Source organism: Sciurus vulgaris (assembly GCF_902686455.1).
Source record: "Sciurus vulgaris genome assembly, chromosome: 16".
NCBI lineage: Eukaryota > Metazoa > Chordata > Mammalia > Rodentia > Sciuridae > Sciurus > Sciurus vulgaris.
This window is the reverse complement of record NC_136477.1, coordinates 47,043,726-47,069,536: the sequence shown is the minus strand read 5'-3', so window position 1 is coordinate 47,069,536 and position 25,811 is coordinate 47,043,726. Positions and strand designations below refer to the sequence as shown.

The 25,811-nt window shown below is 45.1% G+C and overlaps 2 protein-coding genes and 1 long non-coding RNA gene across 9 annotated transcripts in view; 2 read left to right on the top strand and 1 right to left on the bottom strand.

Annotated features, from left to right (window-relative positions):
• Positions 1-14,391, top strand: part of LOC306647287 (uncharacterized protein) — a 120,345-nt gene extending 105,954 nt beyond the window's left edge. The window contains exons 4-6 of one of the 2 annotated variants that reach the window (XR_013760067.1): positions 8,741-8,822; positions 10,411-11,348; positions 11,957-14,391. Coding sequence is in view for 1 of the 2 variants with exons in the window: in XM_079116518.1 (XP_078972644.1) it covers positions 8,741-8,822; positions 10,411-10,557 (229 nt within the window). In the remaining variant the exon portion in view is untranslated. The remainder of the gene's footprint in view (positions 1-8,740; positions 8,823-10,410; positions 11,349-11,956) is intronic. The other variant, XM_079116518.1, reaches the window with a different exon arrangement.
• The window catches only part of LOC306647292, a 76,723-nt gene extending 52,050 nt beyond the window's left edge, over positions 1-24,673 (bottom strand). For all 3 annotated transcript variants that reach the window (XR_013760076.1, XR_013760077.1, XR_013760078.1), the window contains exon 1: positions 18,580-24,673. This is a non-coding gene — a long non-coding RNA (uncharacterized lncRNA). The remainder of the gene's footprint in view (positions 1-18,579) is intronic.
• Positions 15,989-25,811, top strand: part of GALNT15 (polypeptide N-acetylgalactosaminyltransferase 15) — a 41,201-nt gene continuing 31,378 nt past the window's right edge. Inside the window, exon 1 of one of the 4 annotated variants that reach the window (XM_079116459.1) lies at positions 15,989-17,692. In XM_079116459.1, coding sequence (XP_078972585.1) covers positions 17,148-17,692 — 545 coding nt within the window. In that variant the 5' untranslated portion in view covers positions 15,989-17,147. Of the gene's footprint in view, positions 17,693-18,333; positions 18,477-24,719; positions 25,045-25,811 lie in introns of those variants that run through there. The other 3 variants (XM_079116460.1, XM_079116462.1, XM_079116461.1) reach the window with 3 other exon arrangements.

The window sequence follows — 25,811 nt, the reverse complement described above, 5'->3', positions numbered from 1 at the left end:
CAAGGCGATTCCTCCAGTTGCTGAATGTTTACTCTAAATCTTCACCAAGTTCTCCCACTGAGGGAGCCAAAATCGACCACGCTGTGACTTGCCCTTACAGTACCAGTTTTCCCCTCTAGTCTTCCTGCTCTTTCTAGAGGAACCTTCCAAAGGCAAGGCAGACCTTGCCTCTGTATTCTCTCTTCATTAACATTGGAAGTCACAAGAAACACCATACTTTCTAGCTGCAGAATCACAAGACGGGCAGGTTTTAAAAAATCAACAGGCATTTATTTCATCCTTAAGGAGTACACCTGCTCTGTTTCACCTCACATCTTCAGAATAGTTTCTTTGAAAAGTCCTAGGTTGGGCGTCCCTGTTCCCTCTACCATAAACAGGCCTCTTTTTTGGGGAGTGGGGGGTGGGGAGGTACTGCCATTTGAACTCAGGGGCACTTGACCACTGAGCCACATCCCCAACCCTATTTTGTATTTTACTTAGAGACAGGGGCTCACTGAGTTGCTTAGCATCTCACTTTTGCTGAGGTTGGCTTTGAACTTGCAATCCTCCTGTCTCAGCCTCCCGAGCTGCTGGGATTATAGGCATGCACCACTGTGTCCAGCAGGCAAGCCTCTTGATACAGATGTGGCAGCTGCAGAGCACCAAAGCCCTGACACCTGTGTGACTTTGTGTCCATTAACAAGGCTGATTTTCCTAAACTCTTTCTTAAATGTTTGCAGTTAGGGGGGTGTACTTTGTTTTCCCCAGTTTGCATGTTTGAAAGGATTTCTAGGACTCCACAGAGAATACTCATGTAAGACCTTTATCTTAAGGCAAAAGATTCAGTGAAGGGAAAAAAAAATAACACAAGGAAACAGCAGAAGACAAGAGACATCTTGCAGCACAAGGGCCCAGCCTTTGTGCACATAGGCCACATCGAATCTCTGGCTTGAACTGCCAAGATTTGTGCTAGGAATCCTGGCATCAGACTATGTACTGCAAAGAGTTAGGTCGCTTGTCAAACAGTGACACAGATGCAAACCACCAGTAAAGAAGATAACATTGGGGTTGGCCGGGAGAGTTTTGGACTTTAAACTGCATATCCCACTGCTCTTGTCTTGGTCAGGAGTCAAAAACCAACCATCCCTAGAGATAAATGCAGAGCTTTGCCAGTATCTCTTCTGAGTCCTAAGACAGATTCTCAGGAGAATCTCAAGGCAGAGGGACACAACAGCCCTTCTGTGACTCTCATGTGCATCTGATCTCCTGACTCTTCTTATTGGTAGGAAGATGGTGTGGGGTTCGACCTTTTCTTGAATCCACCTTTGGAATCTCATCTCCTATCTTGGGTCCAAGTATCTGTGTTTAGCTCCATGACGAAGGGCCTTGGCTTCTCCAGGATGCCTACATTAGCTGTGTCAGAGATAACAGAAATTGACATGGGTTTTAGTCCAGCCCCATGGGGCTCCATCTTGTGCTTATGGGTTCTAGCTTGCTCTTGTTCCCCCCATATGTATTTAGATATGTATGTATATGCATATATATTTATACATACACACATACAGTCATGCATGATATAAAGACATTTTAGTCAACCTTAGATGACATATACAGTAGTGTTCCCATAAGACTGTATCACTTTGTGACATTGTCACAGACTTAGTTTATGTAACATTGTTCTATGATGTTTATACAAACATGAAAGCATCTAATGACATGTCTCTCAGAATGTATCCTTTTTGATGTTAAGTGCATGCACGAATATATATATATATGTATATATATGAAAATATATGTATATACACACACATATATACGTATGTTATATATATATATGTTTGTGTATCTGTCTATCAATCTGTCTCCCAGTGATTCTGCTTCTCGGGTTGACTCCTAACCCCTGACTCTGCCACCTTCTGGGAGCCTTGTCATTGGAGTCTTCTTCCCAGTGTGTTGTAGAAAATACCAGATGGTGGCCAATTCCCTAGAGTCTGCTTCTGCAAACACTGCCACTTGTCTTGCGAACTCCTTCTGATGATCTCTGTTCTACGTGCAGGTGGAAGGCTGGGCAGGCAGCCCTATTCTCAGCTATGGAAGTGGGCTAGCTGACTGTGCAAACTAGCAGATGCCAGATGGACAGCCCAATAGGCTCAGCTAATTTCTCACAAGAGGGAAAACACCAAAACAGTAATAAGAAATCACTGGAGAACTCCATTAGCCACAAAGAATGGAGATCCTTGGACATTTCATAATCCTTGAGGCAGGAGAGTGAGGAAAGATCACTAGACAGACAGAGGTGCCCTATCATATGGATTTCAGGGCCAACATCTGGGGATCTACTGGCATCTGCAGAATGCCTTCATGTGCACATAAGAAAAAGACACATTTTTTCTGGGCTGGTACCCAACAGGTGGGGTTTTGCTCATCTCCTATCAGAGAAGTTGCAAATTGGCAGCCCATGGGCTGAAGTTGGGCTGCCAATATGTTTTGTTTGGCCTCAATGGTGTTTTTAAAAATTTTTTAATTTGTCGCCAACTTTTACAAATTGGGTATTTCACATTTTTAAAAAAATCTAAATTTTCCACTTTTTTTTTTTTTTTTTTTTTAATTCAGAATATTTGGCAAGTGTAGGCCTTTTCCCTGCATGGCAAAAGTTGGCTGCAGCTGAGTAACAGCTGTTCCCATTAGCCAGATAGGAGCTCGCCAGTTCACGCAGCCACACCCCGCCTGCTTTCCTCACTTTTGTTACCTGCCTGGCTTCCCATATGTAGCCAATGCCATCTGGAATCCTGCTCACATCTTTTCCCATTGTAGTAGAAACCCAGACTGGCCTTCACACTACCATCATCTACGCGTCTTTGCCTAAAAACTTTCCTTGGCAGTCAATCTCTGTCTGCTTTCCAGTAGGTTGAGCATTCCCCTTCCAGGTAGTCCTCAGCTGATGAGAACTGGTTTGAAAAAACTCTAGCTTCCACCCCCTTGGCTGGAATAGCTCCCAGGCCCATGTTGTACCCTGAGTCCCAGAGTGCCCCAGTGATATTGGACTCTAGTTACCCACAGTGATAGCTGACTTGAATAAGGGCCCTTTAAAGGTCACCTGGCCTTCTCCTTCTCTCTTCTCCCTTCCTCTACCAGTGTTTTTTTCACCACTGAATAAATTACTTATACAGTTTATTGTACAATAGCAAGAATTTTGGTAGTTACGCTCTATAAAATTGCATGGACACTGAATTAGTACATACTGTCCCTAGGGGGCATGGAGGGTTAGGTTCCTGTGAGCTTCTGGTGATAACATCTTTGTCAACTAATCAATACATCATCTTGTTGTATGTATGCTTGTTTTTAAGATACCTAATTTAATGTATATTGTTGAGCAATTTCAGTTCAATACATTTTAAATCCAATTCTCATTAATGAACTCTACATGGCCAGTAGCACTATAACTTATGCCTGAATGAAACTCATTTAACCCACGTTTTCTCTATAAAGCACATCACAGTCTTCTTGTCCTGAGGAATGCTTGACAGCACTTGAGTACTATACTTGAGGTTCTTTTAAACAGCAAATCATCAACAAAAAAAAATGCAAGAATGCAAAAAGTATGTCACTACATAGAACATGAAGAGGACACTCTTCCCAACACGAGGGCTGAAACAAGAAGGCTGAAGCATCACTATCTGACCTCAGCTGGGAACCGGTGCATCAGGTACCTCAAATATTTTGCTCCTCTGCACATGTCCATACGAGTCTGTGAAAATGCCATGAATATTGATTTTGGGGGCTATGAGTACATTTTAGTGAGTGGGCAAATTCACAAATATGAAATCCGTGAATGATGAGGATCAGCTCTATCCCAAGGTCCACTTCTAGGGGGCCCCAGATGAAGACAACATCATTAGAAGTGCTTTCCTCTTCAAGTCATTCAGGGGCAACTAAAAAACTGGGAAGGAATAGAATGTAATGGTTTTCAGGCATTTACCAGCAAGAAGCAGGAGGAGAGGGGAAACAGATGAAGTGAGTCCTATGATTTCCTCTGTGTATTGCTAAAGAGAGTAACCAGGCTGCAGTGCAGGAAGGAGGGAGGGACCCAGGTGGAACCTCGTGGTCCCCTGAGTTAAGGAGACGGATTTGGAAGTCTAGGGAGGCCTAGGTGGTTAGCATTTGCAGGGCAGAGTACTGGAGAACAGAGGGCTGTACACAGAGAGAGTTACAGAGATTTGCAGAGTTTTCATGTGAATTATGATCAGATATGCATGTAAGGAAACAGCCCATTGTATACACTGGGAAAAGACTCATTTGAAAGAAGCAGAGGGAACAATCCCCAGCATACACAGAGTGTTTCCACAGCCAGAGTGAGAAACCCTGTAATTCACAGGGCAGCAAACTATTCAGAAAGGTCTTGTCTCAGTAGCAAAGGAAAAAACTGGCTTACATTAAGACTGCTAAAAAAAAAAAAAAAAAAAAAAAAAAAAAAATCCAGCTGTATCCAAGTAAGTTAACTATATTCTAGAACAAATCTCAACAATCTTGATAGGAAAACAAAAATCTCTAATACTCAACAAGGTAAAATTTACAATGCCTGGCATCAATTTAAAAATCATCAGACATACAAAGAAGCAAGAAAAATGTGACATATAACAAAGAGAAGAATTCATAGAGACCAATATGACATAAAGAATAGAATTGGTAAACAAAGACATAGAAATTATTTTTATAACCCCATTCCATATGTTTGGAAAAATGGGAAAAGACTGTTAAGTAAAAACATGGGATATATTTTTTTAAAAAATTCAAATGGGATTTCTAGAGAAAAAATAAGAAAGACCGAGATGAAAACTACACTGGATAGAATTAATATCAGATTATATGTTACAGAAGAAAAGATGAGTTGAAATGAAGACCACAATAGAAACTATCCAAAATAAAATTCAGAAAGGAAAATGTAAAATAAGTCAGCATGGCTTCGGGAGATAGGCCATTCCAGTGTGTGCCTGGAGTCTTATTGGAATACAGGTGCTTGTTGCTCTTGGGAAGTTCCAGAGGCGAAGTTGGATTAGGGACCTAGTTGCCTAGATACAGTGTCAAAATGGCTTCCAACTCTCTCTGACTTTCTTCTTTCAGGTCTTAGACATTCAGTGCATTAATACTTTTACGAAAAACATTTTAAAAAATTAATTTACAAATGAATGTGTATATATTCAGGGTTGCAGTGTATGATTTGAAGTACTTCTGCATTGTGTAATAAGCACCCCAAATTAACACAAGCATTACCACCCACAGTGTGTGGTGGTAGAGTAAGGACTCTTGAAATATGTTCTGTCATACGATTTCAAGTAAACAAGGCAGTATTATTAACCATAGCCACAATGCTATACATTAGAACTTATTCATCTTATAACAGAAAGTTTGCTCCCTTTGACCAACATCTCCTCCCCATTTTCCTGACCCTCAGTCCTAGCAACCATCCATCTATTCTCTGCTTTTATGAGTTCAAGTATTTTAGGGTTTATGTACTTTTAAGGAAATTTCTTCCCTGGAAGTAAGAAGAAATGGCTATGGGGTTTCCTGTTTTCCAAGTTTTTCCTCCCATGTTTACCCTCTGTAAACACAGACACTTTTGGTTTTAAGTCTTGGCACTGTGTGTGTGTGTGTGTGTGTGTGTGTGTGTGTGTGTGTATGTGAGAGAGACAGACAGACAGACAGACAGACAGACAGACAGACACTGGGGATTTGACCCAGGAGGGACCCAGGGAGAGTTGGAAGCCATTTTGACACTGTTACCATTGAACTAAATTCATCCCCATCCTCTTTAAATTTTATTTTGAGACAATGTCTCCCTGAGGCTGGCCTTGAACTTGCAATCTTCTTGCCTCAGCCTCCAGAGTCACTGGGATTGCAGGCACACTTTACCATGCCAGGCAAGAGTTGGCACTCTTAAAATAGAATAATAACATGAAGAAGAAGAAAAAAAAAATAGTCCAAATATCACATTTAAAATTTTTCATAGCTCTTATTTCTACTGGATAGTAAAGTATAAAAAAAAAAATAGGCTTCCCTTTCTCAACAGACTTCTCTGAACTCCTGTATTAGTCAGTTTTTTTGGTGCTATAACAGAATAACACAGACTGAGTAATTTATAATGAACATAAATTTATTAGCTTACAGTTCTGGAAGCTGGGAAGTCCAAGGTCAAGGTTCTGGTATCTGGCAGGGCCTTCCTGCTATGTCAAAACATGACAAAGTGATCTCTTGGAAAACTATTCACTTACTGACCATCTCTCAATATCTATATGAAATATAGATATTAATTTTAAAAAACATGGCATATGACATCACATTAGGGAAGAACAGAGAAATAGGGGAAGCCTATTCCCACATAATGACCCCACTCCATCAATACAAACCCACCCCCACAGTAATGGCCTTAGCCCATTCATGAGGCAGAATCTTTATGGTCTAAACACCTCTTAAAGGTTCCACCTCCCAGTACAATCACAATAGCACTTAAATTTAAACATGAGGTTTGGAGGAGATAAACATTCAAACCATAGCAGACTCTTCTCAGATAATACTAAATATACCCTGAATAAATGCTGGGGTCCTGTGGAAAACCTCAATAATTAAATAAAATCTCTTTAAATTATGAAATATCTCAAAATTACTGAAAATAATAGACACCCATGCATTTACATTCCAAATTTTTAAAAGTTGATTTTTTTTCATATTTGCATTAATCTTTTGTTTTAATATTTTGAACTTGCAGATATAGTTAAAGCCACTGTCCTCGTTCTAATCCCTTCTTTTCCTCCATTAACAGAAATGATAATTTCCTGAGGGAGTTTGTTTTTATGTATTACCACATACTCTTAATATGGAGTAACATTTTGATTATTTTAAAATATTATGTTTTAAAAATTTATTTGTATTCATGTAGGTTAATTTCATTCATTCTAGTTGTATAGAATATGTTACACGATGTCATGTGGACTGTTAGGTTATTTCCCATTTTTTGCCGTGAAAGTGCTTTGGTTAACATCTTTGTACGGTCTGCTTGGGAACGTGTAGGAAAGTTTTCCTGGAAGCGGAAAGGCTGGGTTGTAGAGCATATGCATCTTCCACATTGCTGCACCCTGCCAAAAGGGTCACCAAGGGCACCATTTTGCACTCCAACCAACTGGGCAAGTGAACAATCCCTTTCCCTTACGTCTTCAATTTGGTATTATCAGACTTTTAACTTTTAAAATCAGTCTGTACCTAGATCCTTTATTCTTTTCCATCAATTTGTTTCTCACGCATGTGCCAATACAACAGTTTCACAGTTTTATGAATCCAGGTGATGCTATAGTTCAGATCTTAAATGTCCCCAAATGACCCAAATATCGAAGACTTGATTCCCAACTTGGCACTTTGGGAGGCAGTGGAAACTTTAAAAGGTTAGACCTGGTGGAACGTCTTGAGTCACTGAGGGTGTGCCCTTGAAGGGAACAACAAGTCCCCAGCCCTTTCCTCTTTCTTTTGTTCATGCCCAGGTGAACAAGATGGATGTTCTTGTGGATGGATGGATTTTTCTACCACTTGTTTCCTGCCATGATAGGCTACTTCACTATAGGCCCTGAAGCAGCTGTGCAATTGATCATAGACTGAGACTTCTAAACCAAGAGCCAAAATAAACCATAAGTTCATTATCTCAGGAATTCATTGTAGAGGCAGCTAACACACTAGGTATCTGGTAAAAGGGATTTCCCTACTTTTCCTTCATAACTCTCATCTCCATACTTGGCCATTTACCTTTCTGTAAGAATTGCAGGATAGCTTGCCAAGATTCATGGAGAGCTGAATTAGGATTTTAAATATAACAACAGTGAATGACTAGATGAACTTGAGGAGAATTGACATCTTTGGGATATTGAGTCTTTCTATTCAGGACAATGCTAATTCTCTCCAAGTTTACTTTTATTCCTTCAATAAAATGTATAGTGTTCCCCATAAACTTGGTGAGATTTATTACTGGGTATCTGAAAGTTTTTGTTGCTGAGATTTCATTTTTCACTTACCAGACAGGCAGAGATCAAAAAGGTTAATAACACTCTCTACTGGTAAGATTATGGGGAAACAGGCATGCTCATATTTTATTAGTACAAGTGTAAATTAATACAACCTCTTTGGAGCACCATTTGCAGCAGCTCTAAATTTTCTAATGTGCATCTTATTTGACCCAGAAATGCTACTTTCAGAAATTATTCACAAATATATGCACATACATGTGCAATTTTGTGTATATAAGGATATTTAAGAAAATATTAATATACAAACATAAAATTGGCAACAACCAAAATGTGTATCAGTAGAAGACTGGTAAATTAATCATTGGCTAATTAATCCATTCAAAGAAATATTATGCAGTCATTAAATAACGTGAAACTGCTTTATAAATACTTACCTATAAGTATTTTTTCTGTTTATTTGCCTTAGCTTTAGTTTTTATTTCCCCCTGTTCCCTGTCTTGAAGTAGTAAGTTAGGTCATTGATTAAAAATCCTTCTTTTTTTTTTTTTTTCAAAAAAAAATTTTTTAATGAGAAATAAATAAAGAAGAGAGAGGATATTTCTCTATCTTCTTTTTTTAAAACTATAGGCATTTATAGCTATAAATTTTCCTCTAATTACCCATAAGTTTTGGCATGTTGTGTCTTTGTTTTCATTTATTTCAAAGTATTTTCTAAGTTCCAATAGGATTTCTTCTTTGAGTCATTTGTTTTTTAGGTGTATGCTGCTCAATTCCAACTGTGTTAGTCAGCTTTTCATCGCTGTGACCAAAATACCTGACAAGAACAACTTAGAGGAGGTAAAGATTTATTTTGGCTCATGGTTTCAGAAGATTCAGTTCATGGTTGGCTGGCTTCAAGGCAGAAACATCATGGCGGAAGGGTGTGGTAGAGGAAAGCTACTCAGGTCATGGCAGCTGGGAAGCAGAAAGAGAGAGAAGAAGGGGCCAGGGACAAGATAAACCCTTCCAGAGCACACTCCCAGTGACCTACTTACTCTAACTAGGTTCCATCTCCCAATAGTCCATTTGGGTATCAATGGATTAATCCATTTGAAGAGTCCTCCGATGTAGTCAGAACCCTCATGATCCAATCATTGCCTGAAAGCCCCACATCTCAACCTTGCTGCACCAGGGACCAATCTATCAAAACATGGGCTTTTTGGGGGACATTCCATAACCATAACACAACACACATACACACACACACACACACACACACACACAATTATCCATATGTATATGAATTTCTCAAATTCTTCCTGTCATTAACTTCTATTTTATTCCATTTTGGTCAGAGAACATGAAATAGATTCACTACTTTTAAATCTATTGAGGCTTATTGTAAGGTTTGGCATATGGTCTATCCTGGAGAATGTTCCATGTGTACTTGAGAAAAATGTGTGTTCTGCAGTCTGTGGGTGGAAAACAGTGACATCTCTTAAAATTTCTTCCTCTCTTAAACTATTATCCCTACAGTTACTTCAGAGTATCTCACCCTCCAAATTTGAAATCTTTCTTTCATGCCCAATCCATAAGGCATTTTTTTTCTTTTCTCCTTCTTCCTTCCTCCTTCTTCTTCTTCTTATCTCTCTATAATGTAGACTAACCTAGCCCCTCTTACTGGGGCTTCTCCTTTTCCGTTTCTTCTTTCTCCTCTGCCTCCCCTTTATTCTCTGCTTTACTCATCACTCAAATTTCCCCCAAAACAAACTAGAACCTGAGAACTGACCCAAACACAATAATTCACCTGCCTCCCCATGCCTCTTTAGTTCAGTCTCTCTTTACTCTTTTTCCTGAACCTGCATTACAAAAAGCTACCATACAATTGATAAGGAGAACTTTCTAAATGATCAGAACACTAGGGTTAAAAAAGAGCTGGGGAAAACAAAATTCTTCCTGCTAGACCTACCTTCATGGATCACAGCCCCAGTGGGAGATCCTTGTAAACCAGACTTCCTCAACCATGGTAGGATTATCCTCCTTCCGTAAAGTCACTGTAAATTCCTTTTCAACCCTAATCTATGTCTAAGAGAACTGAGTATAAAGCTTTGATAGTGGCAGCCTCAAAGTGGGAATCAATTTGGCTTTAATTCATTATTAACACATTACCAAAGAACCCTTTTGAAGTCTCAACAACAGCAGATGCCAAGGACACAAGATCCTTCATAGCTTTCTAAGATCTTACAGCCTAGGTAGGAGTGGAAAGGTAAATGACTTCTGTGGTTCATCTCCAGGCTTAGAGAAATGTCAGATCTTTACATTTTAATTTTAAAATTTTCCAAGTATTGGTTTGTACACATCTCCAAGATTGCTCTCAGCATACTACATGGCTGTAAATACTTGAGGACCACGCTGGTCCCATCTTGGTTTTCTTTTTGCTTCCCAGGTCAAGCACCATACCTGTGCATGGTGGATAGTGAATATTGTTTGCACCATGAGTGGAGACAACCCAATAATAAACATAGCCAGCAGGACTTCACAGTGTGTTTCCAGAAGAATAATTTTGGTTACTGCAAAGCTAATATATTGGTAACAAACATGACTCAGAATCTACTCTGACCCTGTGTTACTTTCTTCCCAGGTACAGTCTCAAAAATCCAGCAGCATCTCCAATCCCTTCAGCTCTACTGGTAGTCAGCGTAATTATTTGTGATCTGTTTCAAATATGTGCCACCAATGGGCACGTGGATGGACACACACAAATTGTACATCTTCAAGTTTTAGTACAAAGGACAGTGCACCCCTTCTGCCTTCTGCATTTATTCACCAGTAGTGGACTTTTATTCTGAGAATTAGAGAGAAAATGAAGGGCAGAGATGCATGATTCTCCTAGACCTCTCAGACCTTCAAAGACACCTGGAACCCAAATTGTGGGATATTTTCCAGGTGATGATACGTTTTGTTCTCATAATTTTTTCCCCTATGCCCTATCCCTTTCCCCATCTGACAACTGGATGCAGATAGTTTATTTGGGAAGAGAACCCAAGAAACAAAAGTGAGGGGGTAAGAGTAAGGCAGAGGAGAAAGATGGTGAATGAGGGATGTATTGAAAGGCATATTATTATGGTTACCTTGTGGACAATAGGGTTCAGTCCTATGAAGAACTCTTTAAAGAATTTTGTAGATCATATCTTCAAAATTCTTTCAACCAAGCCTATTAAGTATTATCTGCTGAGATATTTATCACAAATTTCCTTTTCTTAATGACTGAAATTGCCCCTGGAGTTAAACCCCTAGCACTTCTGTCCTGCTCTGCAGGAAAGGTGACTCAGCATGCTGGGAGCTAAGAAGCCCTCAGGTAGAGAGTTGCAGCCACCTGCGATGGTAAGTCATCTATGAGCAAGGTAACAGTCCACCTGCGGCTGCAGGTGACTCAGAGTTAGGCTAAGGGGATATAGAGCTGCCAGAATCTCTTTGAGAATTAAAAGAACAAAAGTTAAATATAGTTTTTAAATCCCCTAAGCCAGGAGAGGAATGGTTGAAGGGAAAGCAAAGAGGCCTTTGATTCTGGTGGGTCACAGAGTTCTCTGTGCCCCCAAGAAGAGTGGCAGGAGTATGTCATAGAAAGCCCGTGAGCTGAGAAGAATACCTTGTGTTTGAGGAAGCAGGTCGATGTTGCAGAACCTCTGCAGAGAAGTGTCTGGGGGCCAGACACGAGCAGGACCCTTCCAGAGGATTCAGACACAGATAGATGACAGTGCTGAAGGCATCCTTGATGCTGCATCCCAGTGCCTGGGACCCTGTCCTGGGGAGAAGTGGAGAGAGAAACCCTGAACCTTCTGAGATTGGTTCCACCACTGGCAAAAAGATGGGTTCACAAGCTCACTGATAGAAAAGCCAAAAAATATCCATCTGGTCTTGACCATCTGAGTTTGCAGCCTGAAGTTTATACACCCAAAACACTCCCTTTCTTCCCTCTCACGTCCAAGCAGAACATGAGCTGAGGACTAGAGAGAAGAACTTGAGCTTGAATCCCTTCCTTTAATCTACAAGGACCCATTTCCTCTGAAGGTCTTAATCACGGGTCCTAGGGTGGGAAAGACAACTCATCTCCTCATAGGAACAAAGGTGAGACAGGGAGCAGGGGAGGGCAGGCTCTGAGCCTCACACGCCTGGCAATGGAGGGAAAGGGGTGCATCCCTTTCCCAGTTCTGCACCTAGATCCTGCTTTTCCGCAGAGCCCAGGTAGTGAAGACCCTGAGGGAAACAGCAGGGAATTCTCTCAGGGTTGTCCCATTTCTGAGGGCAGGAGGATTAAGGTGGAGACGAAAACGACTTGTGCTGTGTCTTGGCGATCCATGGTTTGCTTGGTTTTGTTTCTGGGAGGACAAAGAGAAGAGAATTCCAGCTAGAGGAGGAGAGAAGCTAAGCGATAGTGTTGCAGACGGAGGATGCTTTGCTGACATCCGGGTGGCAGAGGGAGGATGGGGCCAAGAGAAGTCCCTGGAGAGCCAGGAGTTGGGAGGGAGCAGAGCATACGTGGTGGTGGTGGGGTGCCCTGGGGCTTGCAATTAGGAAAGTCATCTGCCTCCTCCAGTCCAAGGTGACTCTGAGAAGCCTGCAGACTTGGGGGAGTCTGAATCCTATGCCAGGGGACTTCTTCCCTTAACACTGTGTAATGAAGCCTTGGTGGGTCCCTCAGGGGCCCATTAGAGTGAACTTCTCCAGGAGTCTGATGGGTCTCCAGCCCAGGGCAGCAGGTGAGGCCCTCTGGCAATCATGCCAAGGCAGCCTATTCCAACCCTGAGCCACTCCAGCAGGCATGGAGCAGTTCAAACATTTTTTAGGTGACTGTCCATTTAGGAGTACCTGGGCATTTTATTTGCTTCAGGGTACCTTTAAAATGTCATCCCATGATTAGGGGCTGCGTGGAAACTTTGTAGAGTTGGTCTAAATCCCAGAGTCTCAGAAAACACCCAGATTTCATCTGACGCAACAGCATTCAGTTGTCTTTATATTCATTCAACAAATACTGATTGAGTGGTTATGCCAGACACAGGTTGAGCTCTGGGGAAATGGCCGTGGACAGACAGAATCCCTGCGCCTGCAGAGCTTGCATTGTATGCTGGCGGAATGAAAAAATCTGATGATTGATCCTTGAGTATTTCAACTTGCCAGATGTTGAGAAGAGCCACGAATTCTCCCCCAAAACAGGGGACATGGATAGAGAATTCCACATGTAGATGGAGGGGTTTTTAACATAGAAGAGGAAGGGGTGATCAGAGGACATTGTAGTAAACATAAAAGTGAAGAAACGAGCCATGTGGGTGGATTTCTGGGGAAAGAGAGACCAAGTTGCCATATGGACAGGGTGAAGGTCCTGGAGTGGGATATTCTGATGAGTTTGAAGCCAGTACCACTAGAGAAGAGTGGATGAAGGTTCTGTCCCTGAGGATGGTGACAATGTCCCCTGAAACTTCTGAAAGCCTCTTTGTCATTTCTAAAAAAAAAAAAAAAAAAGGGGGTGGGGGCGACTGTAAAATATCATATTCCTGAATGGTTCCCCAAAACCTAGCCAAGTTAAAGGAACAAGGAGAGCAAGCCTGGGCCAGAAATCCAGATGCATATTATCTTGAAGGACACTGTCTTCCTGTTATGCACCCTGGGAACTAGGGCAGGTTAGCATTATCTGTGGAAAGCTACTTTCTTGCATGTACACCAGGACAGTCACTCCTTGGGGTGCTGGCCACGTAAGCAAACTGAGCGAGTCAATGCTGATGTCGCTGCTTCTGCAGCCCGACATATAAACCCCGCTCTGAGGGGACAATGCAGAACTGAGGGCACTATGGAAAGAATACCCATCAGTCTCATCCAGCTGCTCACCACTGGGCAAAATGCCGTGAGGGAGAACAGGCATTGCTTGGCGAAGTACCTCAAGGGATGGAGGGGCTATCTGTTCAGCCCACTGCCCTCGAATTCTCCTTGGAGCTGTCACTGATCTCTTGTGAGCTTCCCCCCAGAAAGTCATACGTTTCTCTTGCCATTTCCAGGCACTTCCTTTTGCCTGTCTGCAACCTACCCCATAGCCCCGGCACAACTGGGCTGCGGATATGACACCTAACCTTGAATTCTCTTTAGTTATCATCTCATTAACCTCAAAATGTCCCAGAAATTCTGAACTGTTCCAGGGTGCCTGCCTCTTGAAATTGAAAGTCACACAACCTCCGTCCCCTGTTCCAAAGTACTCTGATTTGGGATTTAAAAGATAGGATCTGACCATGAATCCCTAAGTGCTGTGCACTGGGCACTGTGATGGGCTATTGAGAGAATAACATACAACCCATGAGTTCACCTCTGACTTTATGAGTGACTGTAGGGAAAACATACATGCGTACATGGGTGCGTAGCTGCACATATGTATACTTGAGCATGCTACACATACACTGGAAGAAGCAACAGAGTCAAAAGGAAAAACTGTGTTTTTTTCAAGACATTTTTGAGCTCACATTCTACTGTGAAAATCAAAACAGAAAGCTGAGGGGGATAAAGAACCTGTGGTATATATATGTAGTGGAATATTACTCAGTCATAAAGAAGAACAAAATTATGGCATTTGCAGGTAAATGGATGGAATTGGAAAATATGCTAAGTGAAATAAGCCAATCCCAAAAGCCAAAGACCGAAAATTTTCTCTGATAAGTAGTTGATGATACATAACCAGGGAGGAGGGGCAGGGAGCAGTAAGAGAAGAATAATTTTGGATTGTGTAGAGGGAAATGAGGAGGGCAGGCAGGGGGCAGGAGAAGGAAAGAGAGTGGAATGAGACAAACATCATTACCCTATGTACATGTATGATTATGCGAATGGTGTGACTCTACATCCTGTACAACCATAGAAATGAAAAGTAGTACCCCATTGGTGGACAACGAATCAAAATGCAGTCTGTAAAAATAAAATTATAAAAAAAATTGAAATAGAAAACAATGAGCAAGTTAAGAATTCCTCAGTGGCAGTTTTACCTGCTTCGCTCCCACAATCATCAGAAGAAATACAGCTCATAGTGACGGTCAGCTACGCTTCCTGCTGGAGTCAGAAGCCTGAGAACCCCGAGTATGCTGGATTCCCTTCTGTCTCCCGTCTTATCAGGCCCTCAGTGAACTCAGGCCTCAGAACTTCAAGTACCGCCTGTGTGCTGCTGAAGCCAGAGCAGATCAGACCTGTCCCCAAACGTCAGCTGCCACATAACCCCCAGCCTGCCCTTTATTCCTCTTGGCTGTCTATAAGACATCTCCTCTGTCAAGTGTTCCTACAGAACCTCTGGTTTCACCCCTTCCAGCTGCTCCTCCATCTTGATTGATGGCAAGTCTATTCTTCCAACTCCTCTGACCTCAAGCTTGGACCTTCCCTTGCCTCCTCTTTCTCTCACGCCAGGCATCAATTCATCAGCAAATCCTATAGGTTCTTGCTTAAAATATACCTGCAAGCTGCCTACTTCTCATCACCTCTGCTGCTGCCACTTTGGTCAGAGCCAATAATGTCTTGACAGAGCTTGGGAGCAGTTGGTCTCCCTGCTTCTGTCCTTTGCTCCCCCACTGGCCAATTCTCAACCCACCAGACAGAGCCATCCAGTGAAAGCCCAAGTCAGATTGAGTCTCTCCTCTGCTCCAATTCTGCAAGGGCTCCCATTTCACTCGGAGGGGAAGCCAAGATGCCTTCGGTGCTCGGGAAGTCCTGCAAGACTCCCCGCCCTCACCTCTCTCACCCCATCTCCCAACATGCTCCGCCCTGCCTGCTCTTCCAGCCCTTGGCTGTTCCTCATGCCGGGCACACTCTCCCCTCAGAACCTTCACATTTGTTATTCTGTGCCCAACACGCTAGTCCCCAGATAGCTGTGTAACCCCCTCCCCCGCACACAGGCTCAGTCTCCCGTGAATCCTTCCCTTACCGTTCAAGGTCGTTTTCAAGCCCGCTCTGAGCTACCCCACCCCCATCTCTGCTTCATTTTCTCTCCTTAGCCTTTGTCACCATCTGACTCACTGTATGTTTTAATTAATCATCTGTCTGTCTCCATCATTAGCATGTAAGCTCCATGAGGTACCCACGGTTTTAATCGCGTTAATCGTGGCTGTCTTCCCAAGTCCCAGAACAGTTTGGCACATAGTAGGTGCTGGGGGTGGGTTGAATGGAGGGTGCCATGCCCCACCTGCTCCAGGGTGCCCCTCCCCAGTTGCTGTGTTCTTGTTGGAGCGAGAGGGGCTTACATGCTGCCCTCCTCTCGTTTTCAGAAGGGCAGGGGCAGTGGTCCCCGACAAGGAAAGGAGAGTCCAGTCTAGCCTGGTGGATCACCTGTGGGAGGCTGAGGGCGCCAATATCCAGCCAGCTCCTCCCATCGACGGCACCAGGGCAGACTTTCTGCATCAGGAGGGAATACTCTTTCCTGCTCCTTTGGGTGGGGAAAGAATGCTTCCTATGAACGAGATTCAAATCTGAACTCCTGGGACATTCCTGTTTTGATTTGGTTCTAGCAGTGACGCCTTCGGGGTGTGCAAAGCCTGGGAACATTGAGGGCATTAGGACCAGGAGCGAGACGCTCGCTTGGCTCTAGGCTGTGTCTGGCAGAGGGCTCTCCGCTGAGCAGAGCTATGTGTGAAAGGAAATCAGGCACTGCCTGCCGGCTTTACATCTGTTGATCTGACCTGACTTGAAGCGTCCAAAGAGGGACGGCTGTCAGCTCTGCTTCGCTGAGAACCCACCAGCTCACCCCAGACATCTCACAGCAGCCTGGCCATTCATGCAAAGGGGGAAAGAAACACATGGGACTAAACACCTGAGCAGAATGGACTCATTTTTTTTCCCCCATGGAGAAAAACTGGGTAAAGGGGAGCAAGCAATTCAATTTAAAGTCCTTGTGAATGGGCTCTCGGAAAGCTATTAAAGAAAGCCACTCAGAGGACCTGGGGTGGAACTGGGGTCCTGTGGACTTTCCAATTATAAGTGGAAGCAGGTTTTACACATGCTGTTGGCAAATGTCAGATGGGGAAAAAGGAGCAGGTTAAGTGACCGGCAAAAGAAACTTCCAGGTGGAATGAGCAACCAGGTCCTGCTGCAAGCTTGAAGGAACCTGGAGCCGGATGAGAAAGCAAACTTGAACATGACCTGTTGCGTCTGGCAAGTTGCAGCAACATGCTCCTAAAGAAGCGGTACAGGCATGGACCGTGCAGACTTCAGTTCCTCCTGCTCTTCCTGATGCTGGGATGCGTCCTCATGATGGTGGCCATGTTGCATCCTCCCCTGCACACCGGGCACCAGGCTGTCACAGCCCAGGCCAACAAGCACACCCCTGAAAGCGGGTACCGCCTGGACTTTGGGGAATCTCAGGAATGGGTCCTGGAGGCTGAGGATGAGGGCGAGGAGTACGGCCTCCTGGAGGGCCTGCCGCCCTTTATCTCGCTGCGGGAAGATCAGCTGCTAGTGGCTGTGGCCTCACCCAGGGCCAGAAGGAATCAGAGCCAGGGCAGGAGAGGTGGCAGCTACCGGCTCATCAAGCATCTGAGCAAGAGGCAGGATGAGGAAGCTCCAGAGAGGGACTGGGGGGCCGAGGAGGAGGACGGGGAGGTATCAGAAGAAAAGGAGCTGACCCCACTCAGCCTGGATTCGCGTGGCCTCAACGAGGCGCTCAGTGCCCGCCTCCCGCTTCACAGGGCCCTGCCTGAGGTGCGGCACCCGCTGTAAGTAAGGCCCTCGCTTTCCCTTCCCTAGTGTGGCGGGATCAGGTGGCGGCAGAGTGGGGGAGGCATGCTTGGAGTGCTCAGCCTCCTCTGTTTTAGGGCAGGGCTTCTCAAGGTATGGTCCCCCCCACTTGTTAGAAATGCTCATTCTCAGACCCCATCTCAGACCCCCTGGGTGGGGTCCAGTGATTTGTATGTAACAAGGCCTCCGGGTGAGAGCCACTGTCCTGAGAACAGAAAGTGAGGAGTTCTTGCTTGTTTGTTCTCTTCCCTGCCCTGAGCTCTTGTCCTGTCTCTAGATCATCAGGTCACACAGCATTTTCTGTGTAACACACAAAGCAGGTTGGAGCAGATGTTCTCCATGCACCTTCCAGTTCCAATGCTCCAGTACATTTTTGTATCAGGCTTATTGTTAGTGTTTGCTTTTAACATCGATGTGGCTCTTGCCCTGTGCCTGGTTTTCATTTAAGAGCTTTCCACATACTAACCCATAAAGTCCTGTAAAGTCTGTACCACTCTGGAGGATGGGTGCTAGTATTAGCATCCTGCTCTTTTTATAGGAATGAAAATAAGGCATGGAGAGACCAAGCGACTTGCCCACAGTCACAGCTAGTACATGCCAAAGCAGGAATTTGAATTCCGGCATTTAAGCTCCAGACTGCCTAAACCACCACTCTATGCCACCCTCCTAATGTGCTAGACCAAGGGACTACTTCCAGTGCCCAGGAGCTAGAATACGGTGCTGACTGCAGCTTGGGCTGGCAGGGTGCCCCAACCTCAGGAGGTAAGCTGGGAAGTGTGCCCAGGGAGATGGTAGGCTCATCCTTTACACCCTGGCCCTCCCTTACCATGGCTGGCCAGGGGGAAGGGGGAGGCGCTTTGCTTACCAGCCTCCAGGAGCGATGCAGCTGGTTAGTTTGGGTGATCAAAGGCCCTTCCCTAGAAGTCATGGCTCTTCCCAGAGCTCAGAGGGTTTCCTGGAAAGCAGACATATCCTCTACCCCTTGAAGCAAGAGGATATGTGTATAGCAGCCGCTGGGAGCAGTGCATATGCTTCTCTGATCCCTGATTGGTCCCTCTCAGCCTGGCTGCTCCGTCACTCAGGCTCAGGGCCATGCAAATGCGGGGTCAGCACCTGTGTGTGAGCACCTCCTTAAATTTTGCACTCTGGTGCCTCATCACCTCACCCTGGGCTTTGCACCCCTGCTGCTCTGACCACAGGCCTTGGCTTAGAAAGCTCTTTTCAGGAGACTCCCACCCTATTCCAGTTTTGTGCTCCCTCTGCACCCTGGAGTTAGAACTCATAGCACTTTAGCACAACTGAAGCTAAGTGGTCATTGATGTATTTATTTGTTCAATGCCTGCTTCCCCTGCCATGCTGTGAGCCCCAGAGAAGGTTAGCACTGAATTTGTATTGTATATCCCAGCACGTGGTAAAGAAATGATTGCTGAATAAAGGAACAGTTTTGAGTTTTTTGGATGCATTTTTCCCGTTGACTACAGCAGGAAGAATATCCTTATTTTGCAAATAAGAAACATTACCTCTAACAAGAGTCTTTGGCTACCAAACGAGTGTGCATGTACACTATGCATATGTGTGTTTGTGTATGTATGGGTTGTGTATGTACTGTGTATGGTGTGTACACTGTGCTGTGTGTATAGTAAATAGATATGCATGTATGTTGTGTGTAGTACATGTAAATAGTGTATTGTGTGGTGCCTGTGTGTATGTTGTGTTTGTCATGTGATGTGTGCTTATTAGAGCAGTATGGTGTGTTGTCATGTGTACATGCATGTTGTGGATATATGTTTGTGTCCATAGCACATGCATGTATTGAAATGTTGTGCATTGCGGTAATGTGTACATGCATTGTGCCTATGTGTCCGTGTGTGTTTTGATGTGGTGCTTGTCTTGCCTATGGTCTATGAATGCATGTGCATTGTGTTGTGACCGTGTTGAATGTGTATGATATGCTTGTGTGTGTGTTGGGTAAGTGTGTGTATTGCATGGGTTGCTTGTGTTGTAAATGCATTGTGTGAATGGCACGTGTACATTTGTGCAAGATCTTGTGTATTTGTGCAAGATCGTGTGTGTTATGCATGCGTCATGAAGTAGTATGTATTTGTGCAAGTTTGTTGTGTGTATTATGCATGTGTCATGAAGCATATATATGTATTATATGTATGTGGTACAAAGTAGGTGAATTTTGTGGTATGTGTTTCATGCATAGGTGTGCACGTACTGTGTGTTGTACATGGGTGTAAAATGTGTGTATGTTATGTGTGTCATGCATTTGGTGTAATGAGCACGTGTATTGTGCCTGTGTGCATATGCATATACTGTGATGTAGTGTTTTGTATGTGCATGTGGTACATGTGTGCAAATGTTATTTGTTTTGACCATATTGCATGTATTGTGTGTGTTGCACATGTGTTATAAAAGTGCTGTGCAAAGTGCTACTTGTAAATATATGCAACCATGCTGCATGTTATGCATGTGTTGTGATGTGCATGAGTGCGTGCTGAGTAGGTGTGTAGGTATGTGATTACAAGCAGGTACATTTTGTGCCAGGTGTGTTTGTTGTGTATATATGTGTGCATATGTGTGTGCACTGCTTATTCCAAACAGGGTAACTACTGGGCTTAGTTTGACTGGGACTGTCCCCTTATTAGCACTGGAAGTCCCTGGTAGTGGGAAAACCCAACTCCAGGCTAAGCAAAACAGTTGGTCTCTCCACCCACAGCTTGCCAGGCATCCCACAGCCACAGCTCCTTGCGGAGGTGTGCAGCGCCCTCTGCTGGCCTCCACCACTAAGTGCAGCCTGTGCAGACAGGTCTCGCCCCTACTCCTCTTCCATTTCGCAGACACTAGTTCCGCAGACACTAGATCAGACCCTAGTTCCCCCTTCCCGTGGTCACTCCTCGATACAGTACGGTTCCTGGGAAGCCAAGCAACAACGCCCACCCTCCCTCCAACGAGACAGCGCTCTCCTCCTCCCATGCCGTTAAAACCAAACCGGGTCGAAATACAAGAAACGAAAGAAATAGCCATGTATTAAGCATTTACTGTATGAGGGCCCTACACCACTGCTTGACCAGCTTTCCCACCAGGGCTGGGAGAACTGAGCAGATCCTGGGCGGCGGCCTCCTGTGTAGTGTACCCGGTGACTGCCCCTGAGCTTCTTGCAAGCCCATCCGGACTCCTTATCTAGACAAGCATCTCTGCTTTCTTTTAAAAGAACCCCCAGGCCAGCCCTGGCCTTTGGCCAGCCCCCTGCCTGGTCCCCAGACCTTCTCTGAGTACCCCCGGAGTTCAGACTGAATAGGGGACTTTCAAAGAAAGTTAACAATGCAAGATCAAAAAAGAAAAAGATCAATATAAAAACTATCCAAAGATTGCCTCAGACAAGAGAGAGAAAATTAGAGTGAACGTTTATAGAGCACGTACCATGTCCTAGAGATTCTGCCAAGAGGTTTTCATTTATTTAATCTGCATAACAAACCCATAAAATAGGTTTCATTTAATGAATGAAAAAACTGAGGCACTGAAAGGTGGAGGGACCTAGTTATCTCACCAGGCGTGTCTGATACCAAAGTCGAACTCAGCCACCATGCTAGTCTGCCACTTCTCAGGCCAGGGTTTGGGCAAGTCACATGGGCTGGAAGCATTTCAAATTTTTTTTTTTTTATGTTGAAGTGGAAGAAACTCAAATGGGTCCCTGAGGAGATGTATAGGAGGAGTCTAGAGCAGCATCCTTGGTGATCCTGAGGAGTTGAGGCCACCTGGTGTCTCACCACAGGGCTCTGGAGGAACTGGGTGCACTCCATGAAATAATCAACCTCAGTTCAAAGCAGCAGATTCAGCTCACAATGAAGGGAGACCTTGAAAATCCTCTGCAAGAGAAAGAAATGAGACTTAGAGTGATATCCATAAGTGATGTAAGTCCACTCTGATGGATCCCTTCTTTACCAGACAATCCAGACTCACAGGGATGCTTGTGCTGTGGGGAGGGCATACAACTGATTTAGAATACACAGATGAAATCAAGAGAAGGGCCCAGGATGGAGCCGCAGTCCGAGGCATAGGATTATCTTAGCCCTGCAAAGCTGCTGCCAACGAGGGGGCTGGGAGGACCAAGTCTGGCCACTTAGCCTTTCGAGCACTGGCTGCTTTCAAAGCTGTTCCAGGTCACCGCTGTCCTTTGATCACCCTGGCATCCAGCATAGGGCAATGGATTCCTAGGATCAAACAGGCTCCGAGGGAGCAAGTGCTTCACATCTCACCATCCAGGGAAGCTGCTCTCCAACTTGAGTGTGCATCCAAGCCCTCAGAGGACTGATTCCTGGCCTCCACCCCGCCTGCTTCCGATTCAGTAGGTCCAGGTTGGAGCAAGCATTTGCATCTCTTTTTGTTGTTGTTGTTGTTGTTGTTGTTCTGGGGATTGAACCCAGAGGCCCTTAACCACTGAGTCACATCCCCAGTCCTTTTTTATATTTTATATGGAGAGAGGGTATCACTGAGTTGCTTAGGGTCTCACTAAGTTTCCGAGGCTGGCTTGAACTGGAAATCCTCCTGCCTCAGCCTCTCAAGTTGCTGGGATTACAGGTGTGTGCCACCACGCCTGGCCTAGTGTTTCATTTCTCCAAGCTCCCAGATGCTGCTTCTGCTGACCTGAAGCCACCTTGAAAATCACTGCTCTGAGGCACAGAGCAGAGCTCCTCAAACTCCAGCAGGTCTGCCAATCACCTGGGCAGCTTGTTACAAAGCAGAGTGTGATTTAGTAAGTCAGGGCAGCAGCCCAAGGGGCTAAGCTCTCACCGACGCCACTATTCAACAGCAATGAGCGACACTACTGATTTCCAAAACATGTACTGATTCTCCTGGATGCATGTTAAAAACGGAGCCTTCAGACCCCCTCACTGGAGACTTTCCATAGTTCTGAGTCCAAAACAAGCAATTTGAATTTTTAAAGACAGATGCTAGACAGTTCAGGGAACTACCGGTATAGAAAGTGAGTGGAGAGGTAATTAAGTTTGGGAAGGTTCCTCCACAGAGGTGGTACTGGAATCAGGAAATAGAGAAGAGAGGCAGAGAGAAACACAGTGTTCCTCCTGATCCTGGGAGATTTGTGTGAAATGTAAATATCGGCTTAGTTGCAGTCAGTTTTATTCTGTTTGTACCAACTTATAATTTGCATTACACATGGGCCTAGGTCCATGTTTTCTGTACCCACAAGTGTGACTAATTCATACTCTCATAGAATAGTGACCCTGGAGTTGACTCCTGTTCCTGCCTCTTACTGTTTGACCTTGCGCTAGCCACTGAGCCTCAGTCTCTTCAACTGTAAAACAGAGTGATAATGATGGCCTTACATGGGATTGCAGAGAAAACGGTAAAACATGTGATGATCCCCTCCCCCCAGCATTAAAGTCCAAGCAGAAGTTCCCCTTTTATTCTTCAAAATGCTGGGGAAGTAATTTGGAGAGACAGAGAAAAGGTAGAACTGGGGACTCGTATCACCATCCTTTCTCTACCAGTTGTCTGTCCCTGGGGATTGCTACATCTTCACGAACTTGGAGGCACACTGGAATTATCTGGAGAAACTTAAAAAGTCCTGATGCTCAGATTCCACTCTAGGGATTCTTATCTAGATAGTCTGGAATGAAACCTGGGCATGGAGAATTTAAATCTCCCAGGTGGTTCTGCTGTGCAACCTGGGCTGAGATTCAGGGCCACAAGGCACCAGGTGGTGGACATTTTGTAGCTGCAGAGAGCTGGCAAGGGGTCTCCTCCCTCTTTTCTCCCTCCTGCCTGAGAGGCCATGCTGGGGCAGGACAGGGGTCAGAGAATCACTCGGCCGCAGCTTTGTTGTCTAGCAGTAAGCAATGCTGCAAATCACCAGGTCCATTCAGTTTTCTGCAAAGCCTCTGTCCCTCCAGGTCCTGAGTCATCGAGGGTGAGTCCTTGCCCCTCTGTTGGCTCTGTTAGTCTGACCTGCAAATGAGAGAGGAGGCAACGGACAGGACATCAGTCAACCTTAGAGACAGTGAGGGAATATCAAGAAGAGGAATGGGCTGGGCTGGCACCAGGGCTGGACCTCAGCTCAGCCATCCCCGCCTGCCACCCCCAACTCCTGCTAAAAAAAGGGAAAACACCCAACATGGTCAAGCTGTGCTTCTTGGGGCTGGCTGTCCACACCATGAAGGGAACCCACCAGCTCCAAGTTTTTAGCCCTTTAGGCCAGTGTGGCCATGATGGGGCACCCCTTCTCTGGATCCATCATCCCTCAAAACGGTTGTGGTCAACTCAGGGCTAAGTAATTCCCCTTGGGTCAAGGCACTCAGGTAGCCAGCGTGAGAGGGTTTCGTCATGTGCTTCTGGACAAACCCAGCTGGCCTTGGGGATCACATTAGAGGAGGCCAACCTGCACCTTGCCTTTTGTTAATTCCTAGAGGAGACAGTTGGTTTTATTTACGACAGTGCCTCTCCACGTGTGGTCCTCAGACCTGCAGCACCGGAAATGCAGGCACTCAGGCCCCTGTCAGACCTCCTGGGTGAAAATGTCTATTTTAACACGATCCGTAGGTGATTTATATTCATGTTAAAGTTTGAGAAGCTCTGATGAGGCTGATAGTTCATGGCGTGGTGGCACTTTAGGATCAACTAGAGAGTTTTACAAATCATCTTGCCAGGCTCCAACTCTGACCAGTTAAATAGGGGACTCTAAGGGCAGCTGGGCCTGAGAACCACTGATCAAGGCCCTGAGAGGTGAAAAGGAGCTGAGAGGCTCAAGTTACTGAAGATGATGGGGTTATGCAGGTGGACACTGTAGGGGGAAATGAGGGTCAGGACACAAAGATCTAGAAGCAACACTTTATTGGTGGCACCATAACCCAGAGGAATAATTTTCAAAGTCTGAGCCCTAAGCACAACAGGGCTTTTACTGTTTTATATATAAGCAAGTTTTGGGTTCATCAAGGCAAGGGAGTTGGTACAATTCTATTGAAGGGTGCATTCTATGTTCCTTTCACGGGTACAAGCTTGTCAACAGCCTGGGGACTCTTAGCTCATACACTTTAGAGACTTTTACTGCACTAAGCTAAAGGGGGATTGTTCTGTCCCTGTTGCTTTGTTTTCTACTTCTGCTACTGTGGTTATTTTTTACAGGGACCTGTTAGCCACTGCAGGCCTCTGTGGTTAAATGTCAGTAAGCAGAGCTACCGTGTGTCAGCATGCAAAACCACAACCTGTCAGATCCTAAACTGCTGAAGTCCCCATTCTGTCCTACCACAACATGGGGAGTAAGGAAGGGACAAGGAACTGTCCAGGCCAGACCAGAGGAAGGCGACAGGTGAGAGACTCACAGACCTCTGAGGGCCTTGTCCCTCCTGACATCCTTCATCAGGAGGTGGCAGGACCCTGCTCCAGCACCCTGGTCTATGTCAACTTACCTACTACTGTTTTACCACTGAGCACCACTGCCTTTGACTCAAGCAGTGGAACAGGGGCCAACTGCATCTGCCTCAGCTGAGAACTTACTAGAAGTGCAGACCTGCAGGCCCACCCAACCTGGCCCACTGTGAATCTGCACTTGACCATCTCCAGGGCCATTCAGGTACACATTAATATTGAGAGGCATGGCTGCCATCTGCCTTCTGCCTTCTGCAGCCTCACCTTTGTCTTACCATCTGCTATCCCTCTCTGTGCATCGGAAATGCAAACTCTTGAGGTAGAGGACCTGGAGGCTATGGCCATAATCCGGAAGAGGCTGTCTCTACCAGATGGAGTCATTGCTCCAGGACACAGCTCAGGCCTCGAGCCAGTGTTCAGACTGGTGGCTCTCAGTGGGTGCCCATCTTTGACCCAGGGCTTGGGGACCAGGATCAGAACAAGCCATGCATTCCCAGGAGCTCCTCAGAAAGGGGGGTCTTCAGATAACCCCCACAAAGAGGAGGGACCTGCATATACCTTCTGAGGCCTGTGTCTGCTAATGGAGCACAGCAGGCTGGCAGCCTTAGCCTCAGATGCAGACACAGACTCCATCCACCCTTTTCCATACTTCTCTCCAGGCTGTGTCCCAGTCCTAGTCTCCCCAGGGAAGGCCAGGAAGTTGGTATT